Source organism: Sebastes umbrosus, chromosome 19 (assembly GCF_015220745.1).
Source record: "Sebastes umbrosus isolate fSebUmb1 chromosome 19, fSebUmb1.pri, whole genome shotgun sequence".
NCBI classification, from domain to species: Eukaryota; Metazoa; Chordata; class Actinopteri; order Perciformes; family Sebastidae; genus Sebastes; species Sebastes umbrosus.
The window spans coordinates 8240279-8259063 of NC_051287.1; the positions used below are offsets into that span (position 1 = coordinate 8240279).

The 18785-nt window shown below is 41.0% G+C and overlaps 2 protein-coding genes across 4 annotated transcripts in view; both read right to left on the bottom strand.

Annotated features, from left to right (window-relative positions):
* Nucleotides 1-11880, bottom strand: part of vldlr (very low density lipoprotein receptor) — a 51677-nt gene extending 39797 nt beyond the window's left edge. The window contains exons 1-2 of one of the 2 annotated variants that reach the window (XM_037752435.1): nt 11469-11880; nt 2340-2459 (exon numbers count right to left, since the gene is read on the bottom strand). In XM_037752435.1, coding sequence (XP_037608363.1) covers nt 2340-2459; nt 11469-11547 — 199 coding nt within the window. In that variant the 5' untranslated portion in view covers nt 11548-11880. The remainder of the gene's footprint in view (nt 1-2339; nt 2460-11468) is intronic. The other variant, XM_037752436.1, reaches the window with a different exon arrangement.
* A 3523-nt stretch (nt 11881-15403) lies between these two features.
* LOC119477808 lies at nt 15404-18700 on the bottom strand. Of its 2 annotated transcripts, XM_037751947.1 has the most exons (7): nt 18550-18699; nt 17641-17745; nt 17192-17496; nt 16965-17082; nt 16007-16147; nt 15780-15907; nt 15404-15632 (listed from the first exon to the last, which is right to left on the bottom strand). In XM_037751947.1, exons 1-6 carry the CDS (start codon nt 18556-18558, stop codon nt 15815-15817), a joined length of 771 nt encoding a protein of 256 aa, XP_037607875.1. In that variant the 5' UTR covers nt 18559-18699; the 3' UTR covers nt 15404-15632; nt 15780-15814. The 2 variants fall into 2 exon arrangements, with proteins under 2 accessions (XP_037607875.1, XP_037607876.1); XM_037751948.1 differs by lacking the exon at nt 15404-15632 and having other exon boundaries at nt 16007-16137; nt 18550-18700.
* Nucleotides 18701-18785: the final 85 nt, after the last annotated feature.

The following is an 18785-nucleotide window of genomic DNA, read 5'->3' on the forward strand; positions in this document are numbered from 1 at the left end:
TTAATTACTCAAAGAGTATATTCACTCCCATTTCTGGCAGCCTTTTATTTTGAAAAATCTGCAAGAAGTGTTGAGCTTCAGTACAGCAAATCATTACCAACTAGTATTAATTCCCTGCAGGAAATCCTGTATATTTATATCTGAGGGGGTCTTCTGGTTATCAGGATTTTTTTCCCCTCACATCACCCTGCAGTAGGATCAGCTGTTTTTTTTTCTCCCCCTCCATCCCTTGCCTTCTTCCTTTTCCTCACTCATTCCCATCGCTTGTTCTTTCCTCCCTCCCAGTCTCACATGACCCAGATAGACGAGGGACACGAGAAAATGGAGAAAGATCTGAAATGTATTGGACATGCACACGCACACAAACCTCTGTCGTATCCATATTTAGCTCTGCTCTATCTGCTACCTTCCCATCACCGGGTCATCCTGTCCCAAGGGATGCTGGGAAGTCTCCTGATGGGGCCAAGCTAACATGGCAGGCTCTGATTCTGAATGTCATGTGACATGTATGCAAATGTGAAGAAGTGGGAACATGTGCCATCTAGTCTATACTCTGTGGGCACGTTAAAAAAAAACAAAAAAAAAAAACATAGTATGTTTTACTTGACTGTATCTGCTAGTCAGTATAACAACTGTGCAGGAAGAGGCTACAGTTAAATACCCTTACCCTATGCTGCTCCATAAACTGGAGAGAGAAGAACTACTGGCATCAGTCCCACCAATGTAAAGAGTTTATCTGGCACCCTGTGAGGTGACCTTTCAAGATACAAGTTAGACACCATTTCCAACTTAATTTACATATTGTTCACTTTGTCACTCAGGAAACCATGCTCAATTGTAACTGAGATGGATTGTCACCAATTCGCCCACACTCCCATCAAAGGCCACATTAACAGTGTAAATACAATAAATTTCCTGCCCACGTACTGCACTGTAGCAATGGAAATGGCAACTGATCCACACAGAAAGAATAGCACAAACAATAACATCCTAAGAAGCATGGATTATCACAACATTTAAGAGGCTAATAAGTAAGAAAGGGAGGGCATTTATGATGAAAATTAAAAGAATAAGGCTTCTGTTATATTTCATCATTCTTGTCAAAAGTAATCCAATGAAATGACCAAAACCAACATGTGTTAGTCCTTCTCTCAATACTTTGACTTCTCCCTGCCTGTGGTTCCTACTGAAGACGTAAATCTTTAAAGAGGAAATGAAACGTTCAACCAAGTTAAGCTGGTTTACTAAATGGATTTATACTCTAATGAACTATTATATAAAAAAACATGACAAATGTCAGCATTAAAGAGAAAAAAGAAGATATGTTTCATCTTTTTGTGTGCAAAAATGGTTAGCTCGGCTAAGTTACACAGATACAACGGTAGAGACCGTGAAAGACGGAGACTGAGGAGACACAGGACATAAGGAAACAAAAGGGGGGACACTATTGTATTGTTCCTGGATGTAAAGATGAGTTTTACAATGTTAAAACTAAGGACAAAACAGTCCATTTCATAAACTGCTGCTGAAACAGAGATCAGTAAGTTACTGCAGCACTGGCTATAGTGACACTGGAAGAGCCCTCCGACAGGCACTGAGTCCAGCTGACTGTCTCCCCATCTCCTGTCTTCTCCCCTCACTGATCACCCGTCTCTCCTCCTCTGCTGCCTCATTCAGACTGTTCAAAGACAGGGTCGCTAAGAAAATAAACGCTGAAAGCACTACTTTATTCTGAAGCCCACTTTATAGTGTTTGTTTACGTAACTTGCGTAACTAGCTTCTGCAAGCTAGCTAGCTAGCTAGCTGCCGGCTCAACATTAGCATACCAAAACTACCGTCACAAAGTAAAACTTATCTCCAAAGATGGACGGACACCACGGTGTGACGACTGGGGCTCCCCCGTCCACACCGCTCGGAGCTGCCGCTGACAGCAGCCCACAGAGTCGGTCTGTGTGCACGTCGGCTTGGGAGTATAACCGAGTTCGATAGTTGGTCATTTAGTTTGTTAGTCGAAAGAGAACACAGATACAGTAATAGGCCGATAATGTCTCTAGTGTTTGCTTTGGAGATAGTCTGCCAGCAGAAGCTACCGGCTCAACATTAGCATACCAAAACTCCTGATTGAGTTAAAATAAAAACTACAAAAAAAAACTACAGTGTATGCTCATATTAATGAGGGATCAGTCCAACAGTGAGGCTCACTGATGTGTTTTTAATAGTTTTTGGGCAACAATGGAGTATGGTGTATATGTATGTGTGTCTCAGTGATGCAGTTCTCTGTGCTCAAAGTACAGTATGTGTGTGTGGTGTGTGACAGCAGTGTGTGTTTAGCATCTCACCACAGGAGTTCTCGTCACTGCCGTCGGTGCAGTCCTCGTCTCCGTCACACTGCCAGACGGACGGGATGCAGCGGCCGTTCCCACACTGGAACTGGCTGGCCTCACATTCTGTCTTAGTACCTACAGAGGAAAACAGACACACAGAGGGGTATGAGGAAGTGATTATAGTCTCAAATGTTTTCATAATTATCATTTACTGTTTGTTCAGATATAATTTGCTTTTTGTTTAGTCCTGGCAGGATTCCCTGCAGTGCTGTAATTATGAAACAAATTGCTTTAAACAGAACTAGCTGGCAGTCAGAGCAGATCTCAGCCACCACTGAGCCACCGCGGAGATACGCCAGCTCCACTTGTTGAAGTTCTTCTTGCCTCCTGACAAACTTGCTTTACATTTTCCCAACTGTACCTCTGCTAACCACCACAACAACATCTGGGAATTGTGGTGAAATATCTTCCATCAAGCTCCACTTGTGCAACTCATCCTGGCTTGTTTGCTGTGTCATCTATACAGCTCTATAAACACGATGAACGGGAGAGAAAGACCTTCCTTGAATAATGTTGTGTTTGAGCACTCAGAAACACACTCACGCCGTTGATGTCTGAACTCACACCCCCGTGTTTACAACTGAAGATGAAGTGACATAAATAATTTAGTGGAGAACTAAAGCTCAGCATCCTGAATATATCTACCAGATAACATCTGTTCAACTGTCGTCTGAAGGACATTAGATGTAGAAAAAGTGATGTAGAGGAAAAAGAAAAAAAACCGAAACTTACTAGGAATGCTTTCCCATTATCCAAAACCATGTACAACGTTTGCCATTTTTGTAAGTGTGATATACGCACACATCATGCCGATCTGGTTCAACATGCTAGCACTGAAAAACATAAAAGAAACGCAGCACTGTTCTCTTCAAGGCGGCTTACCAACATTGGATTCACGGTCTTGACAAAAATAAAACGAAAAGCAAATTAAAATTAAATGTTCAACTTCTTTAAAGTAAGTAAGTAAGTAAGTTTATAACAAGAAAAATGTAAAGTTACAAGCTAAGAATGGATGCAAAAATGAAATGAAATGCAGGTAATCAAGTGGCTGCCTCTCTCTCATATTGTGGTAAGTAGGTAAGGTCGCTTCTTTTGGGAGGGAGAGTTGCTTCTATAAACCTGATTGCTTGTATCTCCCGTGAGATCTGGCAACACTGGAGGAACAGATCACACAAACCATCCAAACAGCGAGGTTGCATTCCAAAATAAAATTAGCAAGTCTAACATGATATGGACAGCACAGAGAGAGTAACAAAGTACATCGGTAGAAGAGTGAGGATTAAGGAGAGTGAAGAGATTAAAACAGAAAATCGAGGAGGGAGAAAGAGTAGACAGCTATCACAGAAATCATGATATCCGTCAAAGCGTCAAAGCAGCATCATGTGCTGACGTCTGGGTGCATCTGCATTCAGTTCTCAGTTTGGTGAATACTGAAACAGTGAAACTGCAGTGGAAACAAAATGCTCCAAGATTTAATTACCTTTCAACAAGAAAAACTATGCACGGCAAAAGCAAGTCTGTCGTACTGGAGGTAGTGACGAGACGACTCCAGGTCTTAAAATAACATAGTCTGACCTTGACGGTCGCTTTAGTCTGGACTATGTGTCTGTCCAGGTGGGTAAATGGAGCACACAGTGATGATAGAAGCCCAGGAGGGGGTCGCAGATGCCGCTGACTCGCTTTGCCACTGAGAGATCAACTACTTTTCATTAAAAGGTCACAAGTATCCCTGTTAAACTTTTAGCGTGTTTGCTAATATAGAAGACAATTTAAAAAAACGACCACATTTTCAGGCAAAAAGGATTGCAGGTATTTACACCAGAATTGTATCCTTGTCAAGATGGAAAAAGCCTCTAAAAACTGCATTTAGTCACTGAAACGGCATTATGAAGGGAAATGTTTTAAGTGGGTCAGCAGCTCCTTAAGGAAGAGAAACAATTCCTTTTGATTTGAACCTGAGGAGCCTCAAGCCTTCAACTGATGCAGCAACACACCAATGAAAACCTGCATGAATGAATGCTTCTACTATGGATGTAATAATTAACTGTTACCCGACATTAAGAATTTTTTTTATAGGTTAAACGGTTAAAAGAAATATTAATAATTAATTAAAAAGCTGAGCAAAACTCAGTGGAGCGGCTTGTCACTTAAAGGAGAATAGCTGGTCCACCTTAAAAGCCCACACTTGCAAAGATATGCAACCTCTCTGTATATGTGTCCTCTCAAAGTCGTACTAGGAGGTTTGTTAAATGCAAATATACATCCCACTGTTCTGACTGCAGAAAAAAGTAGACTCCCCTTTACTCTGATTTTATGCATATGGTGGTGTGTTCTTTATACTATGACAGTTTTCCTAAAATTATATTTAAAAAAATAGCAATATATCGCCTTGCTTACAGTATCGCAATGTATTGAATCGTGACTCCTGTATCATGATGCGTATAACCAGATTCTTGCCAATACAGAGCCCTAGAATTTACTAGCCCGATATGGCATTTTACTTGCACCATGCAAGCGGGCAATCCTTATTGTTGAGCCCTGAACTTATGAGCACATCTCTGGTGAACGTAAGATTTAAAGTGGTGCTTTTTTGCGATTCTTTGTGGACAGAATCAACTAATCGATTAGTCGATAAAATCGTATGAATGTTAGTCGACTAAGAATTTCTTTGGCCAAGGTCAGCTTAGATACGAGTCCTATAACTTTACAGCACGGGAGGAGGTAAATATACAGCCAACAGTGCCAACAGCCTGCAGACTTTTATTCAACCAAGCCTACGCCAGCTGTACACCACAGTCATGTTAGAGAATAGAGAGTACGCTGACCTTTCATCCACATTACCATTTCAATCACCACAATCAAAGCATAATGGATCACAGCGTTCCTACCTGCATTTTAATCAGAAGAAAATGAGCACATCAACCCATCAAACAAAGAACCACTGACATAGACAGATAACAGGGACACGAAACAAGCGTCTCACCTCCACAGTTCCTCAGTAAGAAAGTTGCAGCTAAAGATGGCTGCCTGCCTATTGCATGCCCTTTATTCAGAACTCCAAGATTAAGGTTACATGATATATTCCATATTTCTACTTCTCTGTTACAACAGTTTACAATTCTACAGTGTTGTACATAGGCTAGATTTCCCAAGTGGCAGAAACATTGAGCGGCCAGTAGAAATGTTCAGTGAACTGTGACAGGTAAGGAAAAAAAAAAAAAAAAAAACTTGATTTCAGACCCTGAAAATAAGCCAAAATACAGATTCCTCCAACCACAAGATCTCCTTCTAAACTTTACTAACATCAAGATGTTTTGTAAATGATCAGAGAAAAAACAAAAACATCTGACCATGATCAAGACACTTCCTGGGGAAAGAGGAAACAGACAAATGAGTCAAGGAATGACATAAAACTTCCTTCTTTTTCTGATGATTCAGATTAGCAGGAAAACAAAAAAGAAAAAAACTCATTAAATAAAGTGCTTTGGGAGGCTTGCTGCCATGCATACAGTAGATTGAGCTCAGAGGTGCTCTGGGAATTCACTGAAATGTTAAAATCATTGCCAGACAAAAATGTTGCATTAATTGAACTGAAGTACAGTTTTGCAAGCTTTTGATCAGAGTATCCCACTGTTAATGCAATTTGGACCTTGTCCAGCACCTTGTTATGATTGTACCGTGATCTAGACGTTCCAGACACACTGGGCCAATTTAAAAATTTGGTATATCTTGTAATTTTCAGACAAGGATTGCCATGATGCCAGAAACACTGGGAACCAGCTCAATGATCTACTACAGAGGCAATCTACATTTCACTTATATGCCACAATTCAAACTCTTACCCTAGAGAACAATTTATGTAAAAAGAGACATTATATGCTTTTTTTCTGCAATTATACTAATGTAAAAAATCCCATTGGCTTTTTGTCGAGGGAACCAGGGCGATGCTAACTTCCTGGTTTGCCTACACAAACACGTCATCCCTGCAGCATTCCATTCTACAAATTACTTACACAGTAATTTCATAACAAAATTTCCCATTCAGATTGGTGTGACCTTTCACAGTATTTACTTTTAAACCACTCACTCCAGTTGTGTTGCAAAAGTGCAAACTCTAAAATATATAAGAAGTAAACACACCAGTCATCATGAGGGAAAAAGTTCATATCAAACGCAAAAGTCCTGACTCATTGCATCAGCCTGACCGACTGCTCACTGCTGACGAACATTTAATGCTGACAGAGCAGAAGCGATAATGATGATATAAAGAGAGCCTCAGGCGCCCAGTGACTGCTTAGTCCTCTGTTGATCAAAAACAAATCACCATATGAACCACGGAAGTATCGTAAAGATACAGCAGGGTTTTCAGATGAAACAAATATAGTTAATTTTTCTGAGTCCATCCATCAGTGTTCACCCATGTTTGTTTTAGTAATTCACAAGGACAGCTATAGAGCTGTGCCAATACCTTACCAGAGTTTTGGGACAAATACCTAAGCTATACTTTGTTAACTTACTTCAACAAATGTGTTTTTGTACAACACTTTTATGCATTTAACTAAAGCCAGTTCTCAAATGTTAAACTTATGAGACATAATAGAGCATGAGAATGACCAGCATATAGTTATATCATCATGTTCTAAGCCCTTATACAGTCAACATTTTTTTTTTAAATTAATGAATTATTAATGAATGTTTCTTTCTGATTTATGACTAGAATAACTTGACACACAGCGCTGATGCTCTGCATCTCAAATGAATCTTCAGGTTCCCAGCTTTCAGATGATGTACACCACTTCTATGTGACATCTACCGTTGACCTGCTATCTCCCCCTAAAGACCCTCTGTACCCTCCATAAAAATAGACAAAAATGGGTCTATTGTGGGTCTCAGAGGGTTAAGTTGCAACTGACTCAAGGCTATTTAGCATTACCTAATGATGTTAATGTCACTTTGGCACTTTAAGGGCATTTAACACCTCTACTAAGTAATTTCCTGGGTGACACCCTGTACTGAAAAATGCATCTATAAATCTAATACAACAGCACAGTTTGCAAAGTGGTTTGCTGTAAAGTAAATGTTAGATGTAGTAAACAGCGTGCAACATGCAAAGCCACTGTAACCAAGAACCCAAGCTGCAGAAAATTATATATTCCTGTGTTTCGTTTCTTTAAGGGTGTATTCTCTGGGGTTACTATCCTAGTGTCTCTACACAAACCCATTGACTTGCTGTCTGGAAAACTGCACACCCTGCACTTTGATCCAATCAGCACAACAACAGACTTCAATAGTAACCTGAAGTATATAAACCCGTACAAGAGTATTCTCCTTTTCCCTGCAGTGTCAGACTCAATTTTTAGCTGACATTTAAAGTTGGAACTCACCAAACTGTACGCTGCTACCACATAATAAAAAGGACTGAAGAAGCTTTCACCACTTTGTCTTGCAAAAAGCCTTCAAAATCCTTCTTTGTGTGCTTTTTTTGATGTCGTTTTGCATAAATTATTGCAAGATTAGTTCATGATGACTAAGAACACATGACTAGAAGATTTTTGGAAGCTAGATACAGCAATAAATTAAATTATCGCGAGGAAAAACTGGCATGGCCATTTTCAAAGGGGTCCCTTGACCTCTGACCTCAAGATATGTGAATGAAAATGGGTTCTCTTGGTACCCACGAGTCTCCCCTTTACAGACATGCCCACTTTATATTAATCACATGCAGTTTGGGGCAAGTCATAGTCAAGGCCGCACACTGACAGCTGTTTGCCATGTTTAGGATTTGAGCATATTTTTTTATGCTAAATGCTGCACTTGTGAGGGTTTCTGCACAATATTTGTCATTGTTGTGTTAATTGTTTTCCAATAATAATAATAATAATAATAAATATATATATATATATATATATATATATATATATATATATATATATATATATATATATATATATATATATATATATATATATATATATATATATATACACACATACATTTGCATAAAGCAAGCATATTTGTCCACTCCCAGGTTGATAAGATTATTAAAAGCTTGACAAATCTCCCTTTAAGTAAAATTCTGAACGGATAAAAAGAAATCTGTAATTAATTTGCGATTAATCGCGATAAACTATGGACAATCATGCGATTAAATATTTTAATTGATTGACAGCCCTACTCTTTTCCTGACAGTGATGCTAGTACACAGTCTTAAATGTTCAAGTCACTGTTATGCATACAAATGTGTTGATCAGAAGTCTATATTGACTTAAAGAACCAATTATCTTGATATTAACTGAAGGCGCAATTTTAAAATCGCAGATTATTTCACATGAGAATTATTCACCTGCTAGTACTCCCCGTGTGCTTGAAACCATAGATTCAACAGGCGTGGAGCTGCAATGAACCGTCTACCTCCCAAAATAGTAGATCATTGTGCGCTATAGAAATGCTGTCACACTGGAGGTCACGGTAATGCAATTTTCCCCAGTAACAGAAATGGTTGCAGTGTACTCCTCCTCCTCCCCCTGTCCACCACTCCGCCCACTTCAAGAAACAAGCGCACCCCCACACAGCCCCCCCCCCCCCCCCCCCCCATGTAGCTTAGGATCTGGGTCTAGCATGGTATCACAGTAACCGTGGAGGAAAAATACATCCATTTTAATCAGGCCAGCGTTGCTGCTGCTGCTGCTCTTGCCGCCATCTAATTTGCGTTACATCTTGTTCAAATAGGCTCGCACAATCTCAATCTGTGTGTGTGTACGTGTGTGTTTGGGTTTGGTTTGGAGCGTAGAATGAGAAGGAGGTGGTGGGTGTATGCTAGTGTGTGCACATTACAAGCACTAGTTTTGATTCACTGTTTCCTCTAAAGGACATTTTTCACAGTATGTAGGAGGTAAGAGAGAGATCTGTGCAAGGCACAAGCAGCCAAACACAGCTCTCTGCCTCTCTGAGCTGTTTTATAATTTAGCCTGCGTGCAAACTACTGCTGAAATGATTAGTGACTGCATAAATACTATGCCAAAGTTATGTGCATACATATTCTATGTACCTGGGTACAGAAAGAAAGCCCCACAATGTCAGCAACTAGGCCTGACCCAGGACTGTCATACTACGTATCATGGACTTGCAATTCTATCTCCAAGAGAAAGAGAAACTGAACAGCCCATAAAATGAGTTACGGTAATAATAAATTCATTAGATTGCAGCCAATCTTTTTAGCAAACCATAAGAAAGGGAAAAATTACATTAGGTGAGTGCAAAGTAACTAAAAATCCAGATTTAACTTGACCAAGCAAGGCTTCTTCAATTGACATCAAATACAAACCACGACTTTTTCACTGAGCGATAAATAGTCCTGGATGAGGGCAAAATGCCTGGATGATATCTGATTATTTAATTAAGAAAATTAAGTTTAAGGATGTGAGTTAGTGCTGAAACCAGTAGTCAATTGATTAGTTGATCCAAGTAAAAACAATTGAATAATTTTAATAAATAACATTGTAATTAATCTTCAAGCTAAAACACCAAACATTTGCTGCATCCAGGTTCTCAAATGTGAAGATATCTGTAGGGCTGCACCAACAACTAGTCATATATAGTGCAGTGATATAGTGCAGTGATATAGTGCATTTTGATGATTAAGTAAAGTATCAATAGCTGCAGTACTGGAGCAAACTGCTCTACAATTATCACCAGTAGGTAATAATAACCCTGAACCCTGGCCAGACAGATAGACAGACAGATAGACTACTCCAAACTTTCACTAAATTTTGGCAAGGAAAAACTGGCATGGACATTTTCAAAGAGGTCCCTTGACCTCAAGATATGTGAATGAAAATGGGTTATATGGGTATCCACTACCTGTATTTGTCTTCTTTATTTTATTATCAAAATAGTTTGGGATCATTCCACTCAATTTATAGACTAATCATCAATCATCTGTTGTTATTTGTGATTAAAGGATAATGGAAAGTATCAATAGCTGCAGCACTGGTGCAAACTGCTCTACAATTACCCCCATTTGTTAATAATAACTTAACCTTGGCCACTCACTTCTCATAATCATGCCCTCATTGGGATCACCTGGTAATCACCGCGGTCGCTCCTCCTTCACCCTCCTCACCCTCAGCTGCATGCTCCTCTACCGGGTTTACTGCTTCCTATACTGCCTATACCCATGTACTGTCTCATCTCTCCATATCAATCCACTGTAACCCCCCTTCCCTTTCTCTTCTCCTTCTCCCTCTGTCGGCTTCCCACTTCAGGAATAAATAAATAAATTACCAAGCTCGCTTGCTGGGGGTGGTGAAGGCAGGAAGACACGCACAGACACAGACTCGCAGTAATACAAGGAGGAGCAAAGCAAAGAGGGGTTTTATTTATTCGCGTGGTGAAAATTAATTGACCGCAGGGCTAATTGGCCGTGAATGAGTACAGAGACGAGGCAGTTGCTGTGAAACCACACAGGCCTCCTCTCTCATCTCCTCTCCATCCATCCCCCCTTTTATTAAATCCCAGAGACAAGATATTGAGCTAAAACACTCAAGCTAAAATGACTTAAAGACGCTTATAAAACACAATTCAAGCACACCCAACGGCAGAAAACGGCTCCTTTCCAGCCGTTGAAAGACGTTCTTTTTTGAATTTCGTTGCTAAGCTCCAAGGTGTAGAGTCGACGGAGCACGGACATTCCGCCAAGGAGAAGAAGCCGAGACAGGTGTACAGCTCCTCGGCTAGCTTAACTAACCTCTCCTCTCTCTCCATTCATCCCCCCCTCTTTTATTCCCATATTGAGCTAAAACACTCAAGCTAAACGACTTAAAAGACGCTTATAAATACAATTCAAGCACACACAAAGCCAGTAAACGGCTCTTTTCCAGCCGTTAAAAGACGTTATTTTTTAAATTTCGTTGCTAAACTGAAAGGTGTAGAGTCGATGACGCACGGACATTCCGTCAAGGAGAAGCCGAGACAGGTGTACAGCTCCTCGGCTATAGCTAAACCTAAACCTCCTCCTCCACGGGACACGGTGCGTGTTTTCCCAACAAAATAACACACATTATTAAGGAAAAAAAACAGACTTACCGTGGACGTTAACAGTGCAGTGCTGGAGACATATTAGCAGCGGCAGCAGCAGGAGGAACCCCGGTGTGGACGTGACCATCTCTCTCAAGCAGTGGACGGTTTGCTAGCTGCTGAGCGCTCGCGGGTTTGCCGTTCCTTTCCTTCCTGCTGGCTGGCTCGCGCTGGCTCCCTGCTTCACACCAGCAGCACGCGCTGCACACACACAACTGAAAAGAATGGAATGGAATGGAACGGAGAGGAGGCGGAACGTCAGAGCAGCAGACCACGCGCCCCTTTTGATTGATCTACAACCGCGCGCCGTGGTGGGGGCCGGTCACTCCTCTCTCGAGCTGAAATCCATTTCACTAAAAGTTGACGGTAACGAGCGGCCCCGGTAACCGGTTTGGTAGTGGTGGTGCTCTACTATACGCACACACAGAGCCCGTCACAGCTGAGGAGGGTTTTTCTTTTTTTTCCTCCTTCAGTACGTCTTGGAACATTGTTAACCCTTCACTATCCGCATGGAATAATAATGAACTGATCATGTAGAGTTTATTTACATACACAAATCTGATTATTTAATTAAGCAAATTCAGTTTAAGGATGTGAGTTAGTGCTGAAACCAGTAGTCAATTGATTAGTTGAGCCAATTAAAAACAATTGAACAATTTTAATAAAAAACATTGTAATTATTCATCAAGCTAAAAACACCAAACATTTGCTGCTTCCAGGTTCTCAAATGTGAAGCTATCTGTAGGGCTGCACTGCAAAGGGGGCCACGCTTAACTACAGCAAAACATCCATTTACAAACTCACAACTCGTGCAGTATAATCCAAGTCTCATTTATCCAGTAGTATGCTCACTACCTCCCAAACACATGCATCTTCACTAAAACCTTTCTATTTAAAGAGAAAGGCCTCATCAATTTAAAGTAAATACAAACCACGTCTTTTTCACTTTAGCGATAAATAGTCCTGGAACAGGGCAAAATGACTGATATCAGATATTTAATATAAGGCTAATTAAGTTTAAGGATGCGAATTAGTGCTGAAACAATTAGTCAATCGACTAGTTGATCGAGTGAAAAATAAATTGGTTCCAGCTTTCAGATGATGTACACAACTTCTTTGTGACATCTACTGTTGACCTGCTATCTCCCCCTAAAGAACCCCTGGACCCCCCTAAAAAAAAGACAAAAACGGGTCTATTGTGGGTCTCAAAAGGTTAATGACTTTAGTTCCTTTCTAAACTGAAAAAAATCCACAATTTAAAACTAAGTAAGCTTATTTGCTAAACAATGGCCACTGTGACCAGAAGTGTTAGAGGACAATGTCACATTAAATTTTCTATAGCCTACATTTCCCAAGATTCTCTGACCTACTGGCACACTTTGTGTGAGGAGGCTCGGGCTGTATGGTATAAGCTGAAGACCTTGGAGATGCTTCATCTTCAGAATAAGCATGGATGACAACATCACAGACACTGTACCTCCTCCCTACTTTATGGTATGTAAGCAGAGTTTACGTTTTTTTGGTGGAGACTGTACCCATGTGTGCTCTCCATACTAAAGGCTTCTCTGATGTCTGATTTGTGTTGTTGAAATAAACACATATTCCAGTGAGGCTGATTGAGTCTTATTCTATTATTCATCAAAGTGAAGATATCACAGACATGTTCTTTATCAGGTATCCAAATGTCCTGAAGCTCATCATTCAATATGTCAAAATTACAGAAGATCAAATGTGTCATCATTTTCACAACCAAAGAATTATAGTATATAGCTATCAGTTCAAAAGCACCATATGTTTAATTTGGGTTTTATTGCCGATCATTTTGTAAGAGCAGATGTCTCATTTTTCAAAGACTGAATGCCAAATCTTACATCTCTTACATTTTCTTCCCTCTGTCTGTCTGAAGCTATTTCTCCCCATTTTGATCAGCGGGCCTGTGGATTTTCCAGAGGGCTGCGTGATGCCAGGTTTCATAGGCTCCCATCAGCTCTTATCAGAGGACTGAGCCTCATCTTTAGTGATGGCTGATGGCTGCTGATACACCCCAAGGCTCATTCTGTCCCAGATTTTTTACATTCCCTGAAAAAAACACACACGCAAACCACTGTACAATTCTGTATGAGGAAGTGTCTCCGTTTCACTCTGACTGTCAGTATCTCACCCCCAAACACACACTAAGATCTAACGGTTGTAAATCCAGTCTCTTATGAAATACAACGGTGGAAAATCATTATTTGCAGGCTCACCAGCAGGGACCTGATTAGTGAAGATGACTCTAAAAATCTAAATCCATTAGCTCTCCTTATTTCACTTGATAATCAGCTCTATAACTACCAGAAAGGATTAGAGCTTTGAAGAAATAATACGTGTTTCCCGTCGAAGAAAATGTGATTTGACTGTTGATCAGTAAAACATTATACCAATCAGAGCATGTTGTAGCAAAAACACACACTTTTAGTGGACATAACTGATGGTGCCAGCTTGCCCCAATGGCACCATATGGCAGCATGTGAGCAGTTGCCGTCTGCAGCGCTCTGCCTCAATACTGGACCAATTTCAGAAACTGTTGTCGCTATTAGTCAGTTAGACACAAACCCATTGAAAAATAGGGTCCATGTTGAAATATACCGAAGGTACCCTTTAAGGCTTTAAGCGTAATCACTCTGACACATTTAATTTTAAAATGCTTGCCCATGTGGAGCGGCTCACAGCAGGACAGCAGGGAGAAATGTTAAGTAAGCGTCCAGCAGTGCAATGAAACAGCAGCTTTATAGTTAGTTATATGAAAACAAGCTAAAACAGAGATTCATCAAGAACAAAAAGGGAGAAATAACTGAAGGAACTCCAGATGGTTTATAAAAACCGGGCCCCGGCAGGGTTTTTCCATTTTCATCTCATCATGTTAAAATCCAGCAGAGAAGTGACACTTATACGGCAGAGAATTGCACACAGCCTACAGATATCAACACTTCCTTTGACCAAACAGCTTTATCCTCGTCTCACCAGGATGCTGCGGGGACTCTCACCACTGGCTGGAAGCGGATATTTAATCATGCCCAGATCTGGGCCAGGTTTCTGAAGATGTTTGTTGCCAAAGGGGAGGGGGGCTTCTTTATCTCTCTGTGAAGGAGCGCTGGTATAGTCCACTCTAGGATTATTTCTTTCTCTGCTTAGCCCTTAAATAAAGCGACAGAGAAGGGAGAGATGGTTCTGTTGTGTCTTAATACCACACCAGAATGATTCATCTAGTCCAAAATGAGCTGTGAAACACAACATTGAATGTATTTCACTTAAAGAGGACCTATTATGCTCATTTTCAGGTGCATACTTGTATTTGGGGTTTTTACTAGAACATGTTTACATGCTTTAATGCTCAAAAAACACGTAACTTTTTTCATACCGGCTGTGCTGCAGCACCTCTTATCACCCTCTGTCTGAAACGCTCTGTTTGAGCTCCTCCTGTTGTGATTGGTCAACTGAACCAAACTCTTCAGACTCCGCTCCAGCTCCTCACTATCTAGCATTGTTTGAGAGTGCGCCAAACTAGCCGCTAACAAAGAACGTATATTGCCAAGAAGTGAAAGTCAATTGTTTGGTTCCATTGCAACATCAACACCCAGCAGCAAAAATACGCTTCTGCTATTTTGGACTGAAAACGACTACTGGACGGCAATAAAACGTTTGCCTAAAATGTGCCGTTCTATTGTCATAAGGATCTCATTTAAAACCTTCTAGTCAGAATTGACTGTGAAAAGCAGCCGACACTTCATCGTTCTTAAAAATATGTCATAACCATTAAAACAAAAAATTGGAATTGAAGGCTGATCAGCATCTGTAATTTCCCTAAAAGTCCCTCACTGATGAAACCTTATTACAAAAAGATGTCAAACATTAAAGAATCTGTTTTCTACTAATTTCTGTGGAATCAAATGACTGATCTGATAAATGTAGAGATTGATGGATTTTTATTGAGCTTTGAGAAGAGCACCAGTTGGAGGTGAACATGGAGGATGAGGAGGAGGAACAAGCATCTCTGATGTACAGCTCTCGTAGAAAGAATTATCTTAGAACTCCCCCCAAAAAAACTTTTAACAGGGAAAAAGTGGGAGAAGCATCAGGAAGAGAACCAGAGGAGAGATCCTCTTCCAGGACGTCTGTGAAGTCCACCAGGGCCTGAAGAAATACCACAAAGAAAATGTGTCAGGTGAAAATATCATACAGCTCCAAACCGCCGTTAAAAAAATCCCATTACAGTCAGGGTCAATAGTAGAAATATTACACAGTTATCTATTTGCATGTTATCTAAAATGTTATATATACCATACTGAGAGTGTCTCTGGCCTCTGCTCTGCCACTTAGGTCTTTATGGAAATTGGATAGTTCCTCCTCGGTATCAGTATGCAGATAATCTTCTCACCTCCATGCATGATGAAAATAGCTAATTTTCTCTGTAAATGTTGAAGAGGAAATTTGCGTTTTAGTCATTAATAAGGATGCATGAAATACATTTCTGTTCACCTTGCAAATATTTAAAATGTGTGTCTTACCGTCTTCATGATGTTCCAAAGGCTCTCGGGATGACAGGCGGAGGCTGCAGGATGCTGGGAGATTCTGGAGGTGGAGGTTCGGGCTGCAGCACTTTGTCTGAATCGTCCGGTAGAGGCGGCGGTGCAGGTTCCTGTAAAATACTATAGGGTAGAGGTTAAACCTGCAGCTGTCTGCCAGAATCTGCAGGTGGAGGTGGCTGCAGGTTGCTGGCAGAGGCTGTAGGTGGAGGTTCACGCTGTAGCTGTCTGCCATAATCTGCAGGTGGAGGTGACTGCAGGTTGCTGGCAGAGGCTACAGGTGGAGGCGGCTGTAGGTCGATGGCAGAAGTTTTTAGTGGAGGTTTGGCCTGCAGCCGTCTGCCAGAATCTGCAGGTGGAGGCGGCTGCAGGTTGCTGGTAGAGGCTACAGGTGGAGGCTCGGCTGTAGGTCAATGGCAGAGGCTTTTGGTGGAGGTTTGGCTGTAGCTGTCTACCAGAATCTGCAGGTGGAGGCGGCTGCAGGTTGCTGGCAGAGGCTACAGGTGGAGGTTGACAGAGGTTGGACGTTTTTTTGGTTTAGCTGTTAGAGGCGGAGGAGCAGATGTTGGAATGTGACCAGAAGAGGTTTTAAGTGGAGCATGCGTCTCCAACTGTCTGCAGGTGGAGGCTACAGTAGGACAGCAGATGGCTGCTGTAGTATAAAGGCAGAGTTTCGGTCTGTAGCTGCTGGAACAGGCTGTTGGTGGAGGATCGATCACTTAAAAACACAATATTATTAACACATTTCCTGAAATCACAATATTATTTACACATTTCTTAAATCTCAATAATATTTACAGAGTTCATCTTATTGAACTGTCACATGTCAACATGTCTTAGGTTTCTTTGCTGGTGGCGTCCTCGGCTTTGGTTCTCCAAAAGTGTTCACATCATACAGGGGAGGATAGATTCCAACCCCGTATGACGCGTCCACACTCACCAGCCCGTCTTCACCAACTGAGGACGTGAATGAGGGACGATTCAGTCGCTCCCACAGCTTCTGCTTTATACAACGTCCAAGCTCCAGACTGTACGGACGAACCCGGCCACTCTTGTAGCTGTGAAAGACGGAAGAAACAGACATTTAATCATAATGATTCATGTGATTAAAAATGGAAAAAAATCAGTGATGGATAGATAGTTCTGTAGCAATTATTGAAGACATACTGAAGCATATTGTCTACCACTTCATGGTAGATCTTCTGGTAGTCTTCCACAGAGTGGTTGTGGATCCTAACAGGGTCGTTGTCATGGAGCAGTGGAGCGGAGGAGGACTGGGGGATGGGGGACACTTTGGAGATCAGCGGCAGCTCGTCAGGTGGGATGGTCGCAAAAGATGTTGGGACCAAATCCAGCAGCCCAGGCACGTCAGCAGCTGAGGTGGAGGACTGAGGACTGGGAAGACAATTCACCACCTCTGGATGTTCAGCAGAGGAGGGAGGGTTGGCAGTGGGAGCAGAGTGGTGGTGCACCTGAAGGTCAACAACACACGAGAGGATGTCAGTTAACTCACAACAGAAAAACACATCAGATGCACTGCAGAAGATCTTGAGGATTACATTGTGAACACTTTAGGACATTTTTTCTATCCAAAATATGAAAATCAAATGTCCGACCTGGTCGTCTCCGCAGCACGGACACCCTGCTCTCTCTGCCCGGCGTTCGGAGACTCTTTTTCTTCTGCAGTAGTCGTGATCCCGCAGGGCGATCGGATCAGCACACTGCAACAACACACACTCATGTTAGAATGAGAAATTCAACTGTACAATGTGAACTTCATTCTGAAATTTTCTGCAAAAATTCAACTTTCCTCTAGAAAATGAGATTACTTTCAAGACGTGGCCTATAGAGGAGCCAGGGGAGTTTATTGGCTCATCTTAATAACACACAAGCTCCCCTGACAACATGAAATATTGACAATATGCTATTTTTGCCACGCATTTATATTTTCTGTATCTTCATCATCATGAATAATGCGTAAAATTAGGCTATTATTGACGTATGGTTCATGTATTCATCACTAGTTGATTCACTTTAGTAAAGATACTGGCATGTATGCTATTGTTGCCATCACCATCAAAGTGACTCACTTTAACTCAAACATCAGAAAAACTTTGTTAGTCGCCGAATCGCCATTATTCATTTCTCTGTTTTGTAATATACAGATATGTCAAATGTTACAAAAATGACACATAAAAATAAAAATCACTATTTCACATGTGAAATTAACATTTTCACGTGAGAATTACTTAGGTTAACAAAACTTGGCACATGAAATCACAAGTAGGCCTACCATGGGACCCCAGAGTCAGTTAACAATCTATCATGAGGGCTCTGAAGGCCTCGACTGTAAAATACACAGAAAACACCTCACATGGGAGAAGTTTACCTTCAGAAATCTGCTTATGTTTTAGTTTGGTTTAGAAAAAGATAATGTTTTGGGTTCAAATAAACTCTTTCTGCCTGAAAACCCTGAATGCAAAAACTTCTCCCATGCAGAAACTTTAAAAGTGTTCAAATCTCACATTTTCCATGATGGGAGTTGGTTGTGTCGTCAGTCTCTGAGAGTCTTTAGTCTTTATCAGGATGCAAGAAATCCTCAGTTGATGCGTTAATTTGCAAGAAATCGTCGAGTGATACTACTCGAGTGATAAGTGAAACTTTTCTTCGGTTAGAGGTTTATGTGTGTTTAAATAATGCTGTTCTATAAATGATGCACCTGGAGGGAAACCATGGTAACCATGGAATCCTTAATGTCCAT